Raw genomic sequence first — 17,073 nt, 5'->3', positions numbered from 1 at the left:
ACTGGCAGCATGTGCTGCATGGGGCAGTGGCTGCAGAGGGGAGACCATGCTTGCCTTATCTCCTCCTGCTTCCCTGCAGGGCAGCTGGCTCTGAGAGCCAACAGTTGGATGTGGTAACAAGGGTGAGAGGGAGGAGGGCCTGAAGGCAAAGACCTTGGTTTGGTTTGCATTTAAACCTTGTGTTAGAGAGACGTCCTGTGTGTCTTAAAAACTTCTATCATCTTTTTTTTTTCATTGTCTGTAAAACCTAAACTGAAGAGAAGTGTTGCCACCGATTCTATTGCTTGGATGGCCAGTTTTCCTAGGCATGGCTAGTTAAATGTGTTTTGTGTACTGCATGAAGAGGAGCAGGCACCTGTCAATTCACTGGTTTTCATAACTGTTTCTATGCACCATGTGTGCTGCTTCCCTTATTCTGGGAGTTTGTGCATGGCAAAGATCTTATCAAATCCTTTTTTAGCGCTGCTTACACATCTAAAAATGTGGCATGGATTTGCAGCATGGAAGAGGTGGTGGCATTGCAGGCATGATGGGATGACTGTAAATGGGAGCAGACCTGATGAATTGTTCTGGCATTGCTATTTCTTTATATTTCAGTCTGTGTGGGCAATATTACTTCCTGTAACAAAAGCTCTCTGCACTTAGCCCACAGTAATGTAAGCATGCAGATAAAATTTGTTATTCACAACATAAGAATGTTTGTTTGATATGAGTAATTTGATTAATTGTATAAAACTGAGGTCACTTACTGTTGTGCAGAATTGGACATGACTAAAACCAGTTTCTGTTCCCAAGACTCACGCTCTGCTTTTTGCTGTTATGCTGTATTTTGCATAAATGCCATTCCCTTTCTGTGCTGCACTTAACCTGCTGTGATCTGTTCTTCATAAACAACAGGCTCTATTGGGTAATCTGCACACTTTCTTTTGCTGCCTAGTGCCATTGGGCTTGTTGCCATGGGCTGAGAGAGACTTGCATTCTTCATAGCTTTCCCCCAAGCAGTTTTTTAGAAAAGGTTGCTGAGGTTTTAAATGGGATCAGTTTCAGACAGATTAATATGAACATGAATAATATTAACCCTACTTTGAGGGTGTAGTCTTGTGGGGCTTTTTGTGGTGTGTCTTGCTACTTGCTGCCACCTTCCACTGTCTAGCTGTGGTTTCTTTTCCTCGCAAGTCTGCATACAAGTGGCTGAGAGCAAGTCTCCTTGGAGGGTTTTTTTGAGTTTAGCGCTCTCAATACTGCGGCTGCTGGTGCAGTTACGATGCAGCACTGCGATTTCTCTTGAAGCGAGTGCATCAGTCAAACCTGTTGTCTTATGACGGGATCAGTGAGTGGGCTGACTTTGTCAGAGCAGTTTTCCATTATCAGATAGCTTTCAGAGCATTCCCACACCTGGTAAAACAAGTTTGTTTGGAAAGAGTGATCTATATTACAGTCCATAGCAATAGTTTCATTCTGTGCTGTTCTAATGAATGTACAAAGTACTGGTTTCTCCTAATTCCCACAAACAGACCCCTTTCTGTAGAGGTGGGGAACCCTCTCAGCCTTCAGTGTGACTTCATGATCCAAGTCTGTTCCTCTGCATTGGCTACTGTAGCATGATGCTGGGCAGAATTACAAACTCATTTCTTAATGCAGCACGGTGCTGCAGGGCACTGTGTAGACATGTCCCGCATTCCCTGGATGCTGCCTATTATTCCATTATTCAGTGCTCATACTCTAGCAATACTGAGCTCTCAAGGACTTAACCTCTCCTTTCAGAAGGAAAGAACACAGTCTGTCTTGCTAGATTAAAGAAACTCTTTCTTCATAAAGAATCTGGGCTTTAATTAGTAGATGGTTCTGACCTTTTTTTTTTTTAATTAAAAGACATCCCTTCTATAAAAGACTAGGTGGACCTCTCTGTGAATACTGCTCTGCAGATTTTTCTGCTACTTACGCACTTGCTTTCTTTCTTCAGCTCTCATTGTGTTTCTCATTTGTATATTGAGCTAAAGATAACCCATGGATGGGTAAGGAGGTAGCAACTTTGATTATATACGACATTTCTTCAAAGAAGTACCAGTCAAGAGAGCAAGGGAGCAGATTTTTAAAGCAGGAGTGGACATCCTTAAGGAAAGTGACAATGTAAGATCATTCTTAACTTCAAAGGGTCACATTCTGTGTCAGAAGCAGAGACCCTCTCTTGGGGATCGCCCTCCTGAGCTAAAAATGCTATCTGCCAGATTGTGTATTGGGAATGCCCTTGACCATGGCTAAGATTCTTTTGCCACAAATCACTGCTTTCCCTGGTTATATGAACAGTGAAATTCCTGGGGAGCAAGCATTTCTTGAACGGTGCATAGACTTGAGGGAGGTGGCTGCTGCATAAAGCCCTGGTGGGAATATTCGTCTGCACAACATCATTTGAGAAGAATTAAATGTGAGCAGGGAACAGAAAAAGTGACAAAATGATTTAGGGGGTTGCAGTCCCAAAGAAGCTCAAACTTAAGATGCAGATGGATTCATAGCTCCCTAAATTGTCTGTAAAGGCAAGGCAGGCTTGTGACAATAGTCAGCTGACTTCTTATTCTAGCAGAAAGTATGACAAGATCCAGGGTCTAAGTGCAGTACAGCAAGACATTTAAACCAGAACAGAGGCATCACCACTTACAGTTAGGATAAATAGCCATCAGGCCAGTGTGCCAATTGTATGCTGCTAACTTGGGTTCAGAGGACTTTCTAGATGAGCCTCAATGGCTTGAACACAGGAAAGGCCTGATTAAAGAATTGCTGTGTGACACTGTGGCTTCTGCTCCCTGGGTCAGACCAAATGACCTACTGGCTTGGAACAATTTATTTAGCTGTTTCTACAATGTTTACAAGGAGCACCTGGGTGCAGCCAGGGTTTGGAGCCCTGCCTCATCCTGTGAGTGTGGGCAGTAGCTCTGCTGCCTGCCCTCACCCTCAGCATAGCCATTCAAAAACTGGATGTGTTTTTTCTTCTCTCATAGAAGTATTGCTTTGAATGCAGAAGGAATGTTTTTCTTCCCTTCTCCTCTCTGCTCTCCATTACGGAAGGAGCCAGGAAACGTTTGTCTGATCTGCGATGGGATAGGAGTTGGTTACCAGCCCCTTCGTGTGAACAGCAGTGAAAGGCTAGTCTGAGTGTTGCTGTCCCTCTGCTCAGCCCAATGCTTGTCTAAGGTGCTCTCAAGCCTCTTACAGCAAACTTCTGCTTTCTGTAACTCCATAGAGACTGGTTTCAGCCATCACAGAATTACTGCTTTGCCCCTCTTCTCTCCCTTGTACACGTGCATGCAATTTCTCTCCCATTTCCAGTTTATCTTTTGAAAACAACCCCTTGATCCTCCTTTGTCAAACGGCTGTAAAGGGATGCTGCTGCTTGCTTGTTGAGAAGCTTTGGACTGCTTGGGAATCTGATTCTGGCATTGCCAGTGAGATACTGAAGAAACCCGAACAGCGGCTTCTTTTTCCCTCAGGAAATTAAGAGGCAGAGGAGTCTGCCAGTGACTATAGTTTTAATGTTTTCATATTGTAATGAACTTGATGAGAGCAGGTGTTTATTCATGCGGCTGGTGGCTAGTATGTTAGCTGCTGTTTGATTTCACACATTGTAATGGCAGGGGGAAACAGAGGAGCTGCTGCTACACTCTTAATTTGGGCAATGGTGGCAGAGCAATTCTTGTTGGATTTGTCCCTCATGCTTTTCATCCTTCATTTGAGGCACAGTTGAGATGGCATATCTCTCACCCCTGAAAAACAGGAACAGTGTCCTCCTGCATGATCAGGGATTTGGGTCCTTGCAGGGCTTTAAACTGCAGTTTGATTTTTTTTTTTTTTTTTTTGAAAGTGTAGATGTTAATGGGGAATCTGTTGGAAGCCCACAAAGGATTTGCAGGTTTTATTTCTCTGATTCCCTATTATGTAACTTAAAATGTTCAGCTGTTGGACAGGTGTATGTTAATTTGAGAGGTCAAACTCTGTCATGTGCCTTTCCAGCAGTAATGAGCATTCTGTAGCTTGCAGCTTGGTTAGCAGTCAAGTTTATTTTTTATATGAAATTGATAATGTATTTTCTCTGATACAGTGCTTAGCTTTAGAGGACTGAGAGCCAAAAAAAGTCAAACACACTTTTTCTAACATATATTTTCGTAGAGCCCAACGTAACTCAGTAACTGAAGATTAGATCTGTGCAGTAAACAGGTGTCACTTTTACACAGTTATTCTTCTGATTTTAATAGTATTTAAAAATCTTGCTAGTATGGTAGTACGATTAGAATGAGGTTGAATTTCAGGTAGAAGATTTAAATGGGATTTAGAAACAAAAACTCAAACCTAAGATAATTGGAAAAATTTAAAGTAAAACCACGAATTTTCAAGATTCCTTACTGTAGGTGCTCCTGAATAGTTGACACTTTTTACAGAGTTTGTGTTTACACACAGTGTTTAGAAATGGTACTGGATCAGCTATTGCCTTTACATTTTTTCAATGCCATATCAGTGTTATGTAACTGATGAAAAGTATACCAGTTTTTTTTCCCAGCCTTTAAGCTGCAAACTCTGGGCTGTAGGCCACTATTGTTATGGCACCTAAATACGCTGAGACCTGGTCAGGTGTCATGGTGAAAGGTAGCATCTCGCAACATGAAGACATTCAGAAAAGCCAATTGCAGTGATTTTTGAGGATTCTGAAGTGTCTGTTCTTCATGGATAGTTTTTTAAGGCCTGAGATTTCATTGCTGCTATTATCTGTAGTAGGGAAGTCCTTCGGTGCTGCAGTAGAACATGTTGTTGTTGTGAAAGTGCTGTCAATCTGAGATTTATTTCTTTGTGTTTTTTTTTTTTTTTAAATGGTGGCAGAGGGAAGAAAGGGCCATGGGATACCAATCCAAGAAAGACCAGCATTCATTAGCTTAGTTATTTACAAAATTACTTCGCTTTTATGGATGTAATGTGCTTGGCTTGCATAAATGAGTGCATGTAATTGGTGGCTCTCCATTGAGATGAGTCGCATAACATGCTCTTAGTTAATGCATCTATTCTAAATTTATGTCAATAAATCTTTTGGACTCCTCTACCATGTACTTTATTTTCTGAAGGCTTGGCTGAAGTACTATCAAGTCACTAACACTTGAATTTTTTCAAATGCTGGGTACACTGGATTTTTTTCTGTAATGTAACATGGAATGGTCTTGCCCTATGAATTGAAGACCCTGTCATGGAATTTAGCTTCATCTCTGGGTAAGATTTTTACAGTTAATGCTCAGATGTAAAGACAGCTTCTTGTGCTGTTGGGAATGCAATAATGTGTGTGTAATCAGCGAAGATAAACACTAAGCACAGAAACCTGAGCCGTTCCATCACACTTGTTTTGAATCTGCAATTGATTAGATTGAGCAACAAGAAATATTTTGCAACTTGGTTATTGCTAATTATATTCATAGTGCTTTTGAGTAATTTGCAATCAATTTTGTGGTGTATTGAGAGAATAAAAATGAAAGTGTGCAGATATCAGTGACAGTGACTTTAGTAACACGGGTACATGAAAGTATTGTTGATTTTGGCTGCTAAAAACTGAATTTTCTTGAGGCAAAATGATTGCTTTGCACTTTAGTAAAACCCAAGATAAACACATGGTACCGTGTTATAATTGCTCTTAGATCATGTTTTATGTGATACTCTAAGCCTTTTAAAAAGACTGCTGTTAAGTCTCTGAACAAACCCTGCTACCTTAGGGAATCAGAGCCAGCTGTCAGCAAGGGGGAATGACTGTTCTAGCTCTGAAGGATCCCTAATGAAGGGAACGGCGCAAACACCCTGTCACTCCTCTGTGTGGAGAGGACTGGAACGGGAAATCAGCTTCAATGAACTTGCTTGGAAAAAAAGAGAGAATGGACAGAATTCAATTTACAAGTACAATAAAAAGGCAGTTTCTGAAGTGATCTCATTTCATGACTTTTTCAGAAATGTATTGAAGAAGCCATCTCTAGCTTATAGTAATGTAGGCATTTCTATACCATTTCAAGGTGCTGGAAGTACTGATGTGAACACTCAACCACAACTGAAAGTGTGGCTAGAATCCTAGAAAGAATTTTGGAAACTGTTAGTATTTCCACAGATGCCTGTATGATGATCATTTACTTGTGTCTCAAGGGAAATGAAAAGGCATGCTCAATTTCATGCAAATGCTTGATCACTCTTTGAAAGCTGAGGCGAAGGCTGTAATTAAATTTATTAAGCTGGATGAAACTATAGTGCCACTGAAATAATATCTGCATAGCTGTTACTAAGACCAATCAGCTAGATCAGGATTTATCTATTCTCGCTTTAGAGGTCCACATCTGAACTAGTCATTCTGGTGTCCTTCTGTGGCGAAGGAAGGAACTGGGCAACTCTAGATGTTCAGTTCAGATTTAGAGCTTTAAAGTTAAGCAAGGTGCATATTATGCTGTGTACCTTTTGGCTCATTAGAGTCTTCATCAAATGTTCTTAAGTCCTTGTCAATACATGAAGAGCAAGCATGTTGGATCTTGCTCGTACTGCCTAGGTTGACATAGGAACAGGAGAGAGCTTAAATCTATCTGGAGAGGGTTTGTTAACATAACAAGTCTGTGTTGCATTTTTCTGAACACAGTGCTCTCGAAAGGCCCACAGAATGCTGTTCTCAAGCAGTGGCTGTGGAATTGGGCCAGGGTGGCCTTTTCTTATCCCAGCTGAGAGGCAGTGGGACAACTATTTAATCATAAATAGTAAATGGGATTTAGCAGAGGGTGGAATGAGCTGAGACACAACTGCTGCATCCCCAAACTGAAGTGTTCTCAGCGGACTACTTGTAACTTCTTTTGCCTCCTGAATTGCGGCTAAAGAAGTTGGAGTAGGAGAAATAACCTTTCTTTGGGGAGGGAGGTGAGGGGAGAAAGAAAAAATAATGATATCAAAGATACTCTGATATCGTTGTGTGACCTTGAGTGACCTTCTCACTCTGAAGCATGTGTTTGTGATGCGTCTGGGTTGGGACTTCCACTAAGATGCTGGATTATAATAAACGTGGTGGGTGATAGAGTGAGAAATGAAATGCCTGCTCTTTGTTTTATTAAACAGGTGCAGTGCCATACCTACACTGGATACTGCTGGTGTGTGACACCTGATGGCAAGCCTATTAGCGGCTCTTCTGTACAGAACAAAACTCCTGTATGTTCAGGTACTGTGGGAGTGGCTTCAACAAATACTAATTTGATAACTGAAGGGGCTGGGGAGAACACGTCCTGTTCAGAGTGCTTAATCTTTTCAGGTGACTTGGCCAGTTTGCCTGATTTAACTCTGCCGTTGTGCTTGTATCGCCCTATGTGCTTGCTGGCATTTGGGAGCTGCAAGAGAGCTTGGACTGTGGCATGCCCGCCCTGCAGTTAGGATACAGACACTCCTGTAAGGCTCACTGAGCAAAACCACTAAGGTAACAGCCTGTGGTAGCCAAGGCAAGAGTCTCAGTGTTCCTGTGTACACCAAAATCAGAGATTCCTGTAACAGATGGGATAACTTTTTTCCATGAGCTGTATTTTAAAAGAAGTCATTCTTGGGCTGTATTGGGTAGGCCATGGAGTTGTCTTGCCTGCAGCGTGACTTCAGTTAAAAGTTTGGTAAGGTGGTTCTGTGAGAAACTGGTAGTTGTTGACTACTAGCCCCTAAATCTGGGGTCCTGCTGTTATAATGGATTTGGGTCTTCTGATCGTGTTGCTTAGTTCCAGGACCCCTGTGTTTGTGTCATGGGCCGGACAGCACTGGGCTTGCACCGTAGCTCACGAGAGGGAGGTCCAGAGCCAGGCTGTTACTCATGGGTTTATTAAGTGACATGCTTCTGGGCTCTCAGCCTGACACTGTTCTGTCACCCTATGGTTTACTGTGCCCAAATCCATCATTTTCTGTACTTAAAACAGTGATGTTGTTTGTTTTATTCTCCCCACCATTCAGTATGGCAGCCCACAGCTCAAATGGGATGAGGTTGGGCTCTGGATTTTGATATGGCCCTGCAGTCTTTGCCCTTCAGATGCGAGCAAGACAGCAGTCAAACTTTTTGGTTTTTTAATCCTCGCTTTATTCAGTGTCCTCTTGGCTGTAGGGTGTTTTGTGGTAATAAGCAAACATAGTGACTTGCATGAGGGTTTGAGTTGAGTGGGAGAACTGTCTGGGAACCAGTGAGTCAATGTAGCTTGAGGACATGCTTGGTGTTTCACAGGTACATGGAAAGAAAATAAGATTAATATCCTGTTTTTGTGTAAGGTGAAATGCTACAGTAATTTGGCTTAAACCTTAGAATATGACTTTGTGCCACCATTACCAGTATATGGTTTTGGTAGGGCATGTTTTAGAGTTTTGCTGATCTGTTCATTTTGTCTTGAGCTGTTTACTTTCCAGGTAACACAAATTTATAAATTCATGGTGTATTGTAGGACACACAGATGTTAGGCCTATGATGACTAATATTGGGTATGTGCTTCCTACTTGTAATTCAGCAGTAGATCTGTGATGAACTGATCTGCAAGTGAAAGTGCCTGGGCAATAGACTTTATGTTATGAGTTTATCTTGACCAGACTCTTGGGCCTGACTCCTTTGGAACTGACTTATGATCCATGTTTCCTGAAGGATCAGTGATCACTGGAACCATTTAGTAATGGTGCACAGAAGAATCAGTTTCCTGGGAATAAAGCTATTCCAAAAAAAAACCCCAAAAACCAACCTGTCATAGATTTTTATACACTTTGGTAATGGACTTGTTCAAAAAGATTTCATTATCAGTTCAAGTTTTAGTGGAAAACTGTGATGAAGCACTAAAGCAAACTGCAGAAGTGTAGAATCATTTATATTATGTGACGATCTAAGTTATGCTAAAAACCCCAAGATGTGTTCTATTCAAGTACACGCTGGATCTTATTCAGTGTCCCTTTTCAAACAGCTGGGGATGTTCAGGGGTTGCTTGAAATCCATTTTCTGCAAATTGTCCCACTTAATCCCTTTCCTTTAGAATACTGCCGCTTGCATTCCCTGCACACTCTCCCCACCTGGTTTTGATTTGTTCTTCCTGACATTTGCAAATGAAAGTGACTCTTACTGATCTTTCCTCCTTGCCCTTGCATTTATTCCAGGTTTCTTACTAACACACTGCTCTGTTGAGCTCTTTCAAATCACTGGATCCAGCTACTAAAGGTTTCTTGTTTACCCTCATCCTGATTTAACATCTTAATGCATAAAACTTCCTTATGCTACCCCAGTTGGTTGAAGCCACAGGCTCTCTGACTCCTAAACTGAGCTGTTGGCAAGTAAAACAGACACTTTGTGGGTTGATATATTGACTGTATTAATGTGATATTTCATGTTCTGTGTGATCATGCAGATGTCTGTCTGTCTTTTTCCTTCCCTTTAGGTTCTGTAACTGATAAACCATCAAGCCAGGGTAATTCAGGAAGGAAAGGTGAGTGGAGTCCTGTGCTTCAGCAACTTGTTTTGTAACAGCAGCTGCCTAGCCAAGTCCCTTGAGAAAACTCAGAACCCAGGTTCCTAACCAGCTTGGTGTGTGGGAGGCTTATGTGCCTTTAGATGTCCCCCTTCAGGAGGAGGAATAAGATGACAGTCTGTCTGTGCACTACCCTGTGGAGCAGAAAATGGTGTGCTCTGCTATGTGCTCGTCAGCTGAGATGTAGTACATGAAAGCAGAGCTTCCCAAAGCGGTGGCTGGCACAGAATAACCTCTGCTCATTCACCCTGAGGTTAACTACTGAGCATTTCTCAGTAAAATCCCTAGAGATTAGGAGGACTATCAATATGCCTAGTACACTGTGAGTCAGGAGTGCCAATGTCATGGTTGTGGCTTTATATGCATTGAAAGGTGGGGTTTTTAACAGAGCATAAAACCTTCTGGCCAGCTGGAGCAGCACTGGATTAAACCCTAGCTGTGCTTAGAAATCTCACTCTTTAGTGAATTAAGCATTGTTGGTCCTTCTTTACACTCCTTTCTTCAGTCCTTGCCTTTCCAGAGCAAGGCACTAGATATGGTGTTCTCCTCCTGTGTGTATTCGTAGCCCTTCTCTGTGTCCTTTGGTTTGCATTCATTGAAATAGTCTTGGGATGGGTGACCACTGAAGTATGCCTTGATGAGCAGTCAAATTTGTCTTTAGGCCTTCTCCACACCCTGATTTTCAACGCTTCTCCCCTCTGCCCCCCGTTCAGAGCCAACTTTTGAGTTTGTCTCCTTACTACAAGAAAAGAGGGATGAATGCATCCTCACTCCTGCTGGTGAGGATGAAGGCTGTTTCCTGGGAAAAGTTCCTGTTTTGATATCTGAAGCAGGATTTTTACTGCTAACGCTCTAAACCAATTATTCCTGACACTTCCAAACTCATGAAAATGCCTACCTTGATGCCAGCACTTTAATTTGAAGAACATCTTCCATGTTGGGACTGTCTGCTGACTGTCTGTTGACACCAAGCTGAGTGGTGCAGTTGACACACCTGAGGGACGGGATGCCCAGAGGGACCTGGACAAGCTGGAGAAATAGGCCTGTGTGAACCTCATGAGGTTCAACAAGGACAAGTGCAAGGTCCTGCACCTGGGTCAGGGCAATCCCTGGTATCAATACAGGCTGGGGGATGAAGGGATTGAGAGCAGCCCTGCCAACAAGGACTTGGGGGTACTGATAGACAAAAAGCTGGACATGAGCCGGCAATGTGCTCTCGCAGCCCAGAAGGCCAACTGTATCCTGGGCTGTATCAAAAGCAGCGTGGCCAGCAGGGCAAGGAAGGCAACTCTGCCCCTCTACTCTGCTCTGGTGTGACCCCACCTGGAGTACTGCATTCAGCTCTGGGGTCCTCAGCACAGGAAGGACATGGACCTGTTGGAGAGGGTCCAGAGGAGGGCCACAAAAATGATCAGAGGGATGGAGCACCTCTGCTATGAGGAAAGGCTGAGAGAGCTGGGGTTGTTCAGCCTGGAGAAGAGAAGGCTGCGGGGAGACCTTATTGCAGCCTTTCAGTACTTAAAGGGGGCCTAAGAGAAAGATGGCGACAGACTTTTTAACAGGGCCAATAGCGATAGGACAAGGGGTAATGGGTTTTAAACTAAAAGAGGGTAGATCCAGGCTAGATATAAAGAAGAAATTTTTTACAGTGAGGGTAGTGCAACACTGGACGGGTTGCCCAGAGAGGTGGTAGATGCCCCATCCCTGGAAACATCCAAGGTCAGGCTGGATGGGGCTCTGAGCAATCTGATCGAGTTGTAGATGACCCTGCCAATTGCAGGGGGGTTGGACTAGATAACCTTTAAAGGTCCCTTCCAACCCAAAGCATTCTATGATTCCAAGACTGTCAAACCAGTCCTGAAAATACTTAACAGGAATTATAGATTGCTATTTTCAGAGCAGTGATGCATTTTGAGCATATCTGCTCTCCAGTCTATTGGTTGTGTATAGTAACTTAGGAAAAGGTAGGGAGAAGAAAGATGCAAGGAAAACTACTTAGTTAAGACTGAATGCTGAAGCCTGCTTCTTATTTTAGATAACGATATGTCCCTGTAAACCTGTAATTACGTGTTAATGTATAATTGGCACCTGAATGCATTGTTATCATTCTGTTAATGCAATCATTGCTAGTCTAGCCTGAAGTGCAAACAAATAAAGTAGCTCTTGAAATCTGCATTATTTCTGAGTGGGGTTTTTTTGTAGGCTTCTTTCCTGAGTAGTCCTGGTCTCTTCTTCTAGAATAAGAAGCAGCTGACATTGGATTTCATACGAAACAGGAGCAAAAGCGGAAAAAATCTGAACTTGTTTTTCCCATTTCACTCCCTTTATTAACTCAGAGGTTGGAACATGCAAAAAAAGAGAACGGCAAATGAATGAATTAATCTAAAATTTGTAATATTAATTGATTCTCGTTGGTCCTGCCTGTGGCATCCTGTTTCAAGAATGGTATGCTTGGTCACGTGGCTGCAGAAACATCCTATGCAGTAGCTGTCAAGAAAAGGAAAATGTTTCCCTTTGGGCCAGCATGCTTCAAGCAATCATGTAAACTTTCTGTCCCCTCCGATTCTGAACTGTTCATATCTGTTGGAAGCCCCTGCACAAGCCACTTTGGCCTTTTTCCATCATGTTAGAAAAATACTTGTGAGGAATTATTAAATAGGTCTTTTAAAATCAAGAGGGCTTTTAGAAGCGGAAATGATTTGGGTTCAAATTTGATGGACTTAGCATTACTTTTTCAGCTAGTGATGAATACCTAATCTAAAAATGAATTTGGCTGTCTTATCAGTGTTTTTTCTTGTCTTAAGTTACCTTGATTCAAAATTCCAGTATTGGGTCCTGTTGTAAGGAAGTTGGAACCAAGAACAGCCTGGCTTCCTTGAAGCAAGGTGGTCGCTGGAGGTCTGGCTTCCCTGAAGACTGGTGGCTAGCCAGCGTGCATATAACCATCCATTCTAGCTGAGTGTTCAGACTCTTTCTGCAAAGATTGCTCTTTGCAAGAAGAGAAAAAGGACAGGGATGAGGAGGGGTTCAGCAGGAACTGGGTCAGTGATGACCTTTCTGTTGTACAGGCACATCTTGGAAACTTCTGACATCACTTTGGGCAACTGCCATCTGACTCAGGAGCTTTTGGACTTTTTCCACTGCACAGCAGACTCCTCTCTCTATCCCTGGATGAGGGTGAGCACAGAATAGGTGCTGGATGAGCACAGAATAGGTGCTCTCAGGAGGAAAAGGAATAGCTAAGACTCTCAAAAGTGATTTCTTTTGTCCCATTCATACAGGAATGTAAGATATGGAGCTAATAAACTTTCTGTGATGCTGGTGCCTTTCAAGTCTTCAGGGTAAAATAGTTTTTTGGATGGAGGCTGCTCTGCCCTAGAAACAGTGCAGATGGATAGGCTTAAGCTGTCGGGTAATAAATGAAAGGGAAGGCTTTACTAGCATATTAGCTCTCCTTTAGAAGAGGCAAATTAAAATTGGAAGGAGAAAAGGGCTGGTTATCGGTAATAACTCTCTTTCTTCGAATGTTTTGACCTCTTTTCCATCCTGTTTAGCCCTGATTTCTGGGGGTCAATAGGTATGATGGAGTGACCAGAAGGTGTGAGGTAACATGTGACTTCACTCACAGGCTCTCTCACTACTGATGAAAAGAAAATTAAATGGCTTTATGGTCATGTGGCTTGGCATATAGCTCCAGAAGTGGCTCCGTGGAGCTTTCTGCAAGAAATCCTTTTTATTTTTAAATCCCATGCTCTGGTTGCCCGTGTTTACATTGCTGGTATTGCTGTATGATGCAATGCCAGTTACTCATACAATTTGCCCTGTAAGGTAGTTTAAATCAAATTAAATTGGCACCAAACTTAAAACTTTAAAATAGAACATATTGATTTGTTCTGTGCCTGAGAAGTGCTCTGTTGCTGAAATGCAGAACAGACCTGGGCTTGGGGAGACGGAGGCATGTTTGTATGAGGTGGAATGGAAACCCAGGTTCTCCAGGACGTGCTTGGTGCGTGGACTTTGCAGCTTAAACACTTACCACTGTTCTTTCTATGCTGAATTCAGCCTGCAAGTGAAGAACAAGTTTCCAGGACCTTTGTCAGGGAATGCAGTTATTCTTGGGTGGGATTAGGATATCCAGAACTGCAGATTTCTCTTGCTGTCTGTTCCTTATTCTGGCTTGTTCCTTGTAAAATCCTTTTTTGTAAGGAGCTTCTTGCACTAATTTACTCCAGTTGCTGCTTAGTTTGAAAGGCCTGAGACTTGGGAGATGCACGCTGTCCCCTAGAGGGCTGGATCTCCCCCCTCTCTCCCACTGGGAGGTTGTTAATGTTTTAAGAATGAGTGAAAGGCATCCTTGGAGCCAACATGACTGGATTTCTTCCCTGCCTAAAGAATGCAGAACGTTCCTTTCCAGGCAAAGGGAAGTTGTGCCACATGTTTGAAACAAAACAAGCAAACATGAAACAAAACAAAACTTCATTTTCTTTATCTAAGGAATGCTGGGGCTTTAAGAGCTCAAAGCTACAAATTTGGCATATTGCAGCCATGAGTAGCGTCTTTCGCAGTCACCAAGCAGGTTTTAAAAAGTAGGCTGGTCAGGAGGCAGAGGGATGTAAAAAGCAGCCATGTCATTGCTTATCTCCATAAAATCACTTGGTCTTCTTTCTCAAAACTGGAAACTGAGTGAATTAAAAGTGAAGAGATTGGAAATTGGGGGGGGGGGGGGGGGAGGGCAAATCTAAGTAGGGATACTGCTTCGTTTAGTGGTTGTTAACTGTTTTGGACACTGTGAGAGAGATGTTGATAGCATTTTTAAATCAACTGAATGAAGGAAATGGGAAAGGAGGCTTAGTTCTATAATCTGGGATTAAAAGATCATGCAAGTACAGGGTAAATATGGGCTGGATAAACTGTCAGTGCCAGTCATGAAGAGTCTTGAGTGGTATGAACTCCCTTTTTCTTTCATAAAGTCTCTTGTAGTGTGTAAAGTTCCAGGCCTGTTTTGACTTGCTTTGTTTCCTTATTGCAAAAGCTGGCAATAGCATCTGCCGTTCCCTGAATCTGGGGCAGGTACAGTGATGTTGCTGAAATGGAAGCTCTGATGGTCCCACAGAAGGCACAGCCTGGGTTGAGCTTGTTTTACACTTACTGTCTTACATGTAGCATGACTCTTGCATGGAGTTGCGAAAAGCTTTGCCCAATGAGTTTGCAGCCTACAAGAGAACACTGAAGCAATTTGAGGAACCTAAGATGAACAACTTAAAACTCCCGTCCATTAAACATGTAGAATTGGTCCCTTTTAGTGGGTTTAACTGCGAGAAATGGGCTTGAAGGCAGGCTTCGTTGCAGGGAAATTCTCTGCTGCAGTTGTGGGCAAGTTGGCCCGTTCTGTGGCTCTCTTCCTGCTGGTTTCCAAGAGTCTTACCTCTAGAAAATGTTAATGGCCTAGTTGTGCAGCCAGTAGACTGAGCAATTTGAATCAGTAATGAGCCATTAGTCTGAGTCAGTAATTAGACTGAGCAGTAAAGGGTGAACGCTCTCCTCGGGCAAACCCAAGTGGAGGATGGCTTGTGCTGATGTAAATAAATGGAACCGTCTGTGCATGGAGACCTGGAAGCTTTGTCTGCTGGTGGTAAGAAGTCAGGTGCAGCTGGCACTAATTCACCTGCCATCTGTTTGCAGGGAGGGGAGCACGCTGCCTCTGCAGTGGTTAGTACATCTCAGAAGGCAGGTAATATCTTGACAAAAATGTCAAGTTGAAACGTGACCACAACCTGAGACTGGGACTTTGGTCTTTACCTTCTCCGGTTCTTTCTGGATTCAACTGGGTACTGATCAAATCTGAAACAGAGCTGTGCTATTACACAAAGCAAGCTTCAAGTGCCCAATTATTCCTGCCTCTCCAACCTCATCAATACTGAGAAAATGCTTTGTGATGTCTTTAGCAGCTTGTGGAGGATACAGGAAAGGTAGAGAAATATTGTATGGCTTTCATCAGTAAGGTGAAAGAAATACAAGTTTACTGGGGCAGTATGAAGTCAAGTGATGGTTCTAGCTGGTGAGCACCATTTTATGATTGATTTCTTGCAGAACATTAGCAGGTACTGAGTTTGCAGTGCTACCCAAACAATTCTTCTGGGTTGCTTATGTTACGTATTTGTTTTTAAATAAATAATATAGTAGTTCATAAGTCTGGATAAAGGAGAATTTTCATACAAAAATTGCTTTCTGAACCGTTCAACTTTGTCACGTAATATTCCTAGACTAGAGCTATGTTTTTGTCACGTCTTTCCTGGGTAAAATACACACGTGTACACAAAGTGCATGCATACAGTTCGATGCTTCTGGACAGAGCTGCGCGTATAGTGTAGCTATGTGGAAAGTCAGACTGTGCTAAGCATATGTAAGTCTGCTTCCTGAAAGCAGCAGATTTGCTGTGCATGTGCTACGTGAATGCTCCAAGTCCTCTGGTCGTGCGAAAGCTTGATTTGTCCTACCACACACTGATGGTGACAGTTTCTCAGTCTACCCTGATAAAATTTAACAGGGGGCAGGAAATACTCTCTGGGAGAAACATGAATTTGTGCTACTTTTCATGAAACTGGGATAAAAACTCAGGTGACTGAGAAGTAACTAGGAGAGATTAGTGCAACAAAAACACTGTCCTGCGAAGGCCTGAGTGGGCTGTGAATAAAAAAATTCTGTAGATGGAATTTGTAGCACATAATCTTATGGTTAGCTCGTATTTATCTTTCTGAGCAACTTAGCGGTAGAATTGAAGTTTGCTTCTCTATTATAAAAATAGTTCTGTAAAAAAATGCTATTACTTTAACCAGTAGGTTTGCCAGTTTGTAGATATTCAAAATTCTGTCTGGTTCCTATTGCTATCCCTACACTGTACATAATCTACAAAATTTTTTCTTAAATTCCAGTTAAATGTAATTGTAGAAAGCAAGTGAATTTCACAGGTACAGCAGATTGTAGTTTGCCAATTTTACAGATTTTATAAGATGGAGAGAATCCAGCTTTTAACTGGGAGTTGTGATCAATTTTTGTGAGAACAGAGGAATGTAATTTTACAATACTGTGTATACTGGATCACTTTTCCAGAGTAGAGCAGTGTTCTAAGAAACACTTAGATATATCTCATAAATCAACCAGATTTTTGAAATATTAAGGCCTAGAAGAAAAATTCAACCTCCAATTTGGTCCATAAACAGTAGAATTAAAAACAATCCTTTTGGGTCCCCACATCACTGACTTGTCTGAAATTGTTTAGTTTTCATCAAGACATTTTTTGTGGGCCTCAGAACATATGTATCAAATTTGAGGCTGAAGAAAGTTTCATTGGCAAGTTTAAGCAGAAAGCAAGTTCTGTTTTAAAGTATATTTTGTTTGATATAATGCAAGAATTCTGCTTTCATCTATATAGTAACAGTTCTAATCGGTAGGTTAGTCTATATAATATGACTTAATAAAATTGTAGTTTACAAGTGTTGTTACAGCAATCTACAGACTACTCATGTCTGTAATGTCTTAAGGACAGCTGTAAAGGTTT

At 42.1% G+C, this 17,073-nt stretch overlaps 1 protein-coding gene across 6 annotated transcripts in view; it reads left to right on the top strand.

Annotated features, from left to right (window-relative positions):
• SMOC1 (SPARC related modular calcium binding 1) overlaps positions 1–17,073 on the top strand; it is a 139,253-nt gene that overhangs the window by 55,569 nt on the left and 66,611 nt on the right. For all 6 annotated transcript variants that reach the window (XM_087746459.1, XM_087746455.1, XM_087746458.1 and 3 more), the window contains exons 4-5: positions 7,108–7,207; positions 9,426–9,473. In XM_087746459.1, the coding sequence (XP_087602585.1) occupies positions 7,108–7,207; positions 9,426–9,473 (148 nt within the window). The remainder of the gene's footprint in view (positions 1–7,107; positions 7,208–9,425; positions 9,474–17,073) is intronic.

The sequence above is a fragment of the Nipponia nippon genome, unplaced genomic scaffold (genome assembly GCF_047370975.1).
Source record: "Nipponia nippon isolate SJK-2023a ecotype South Korea unplaced genomic scaffold, ASM4737097v1 scaffold_10, whole genome shotgun sequence".
Taxonomy (NCBI): Eukaryota; Metazoa; Chordata; class Aves; order Pelecaniformes; family Threskiornithidae; genus Nipponia; species Nipponia nippon.
The sequence above is the reverse complement of the archived record's forward strand: the minus strand, read 5'-3'. Positions and strand labels throughout refer to the sequence as shown.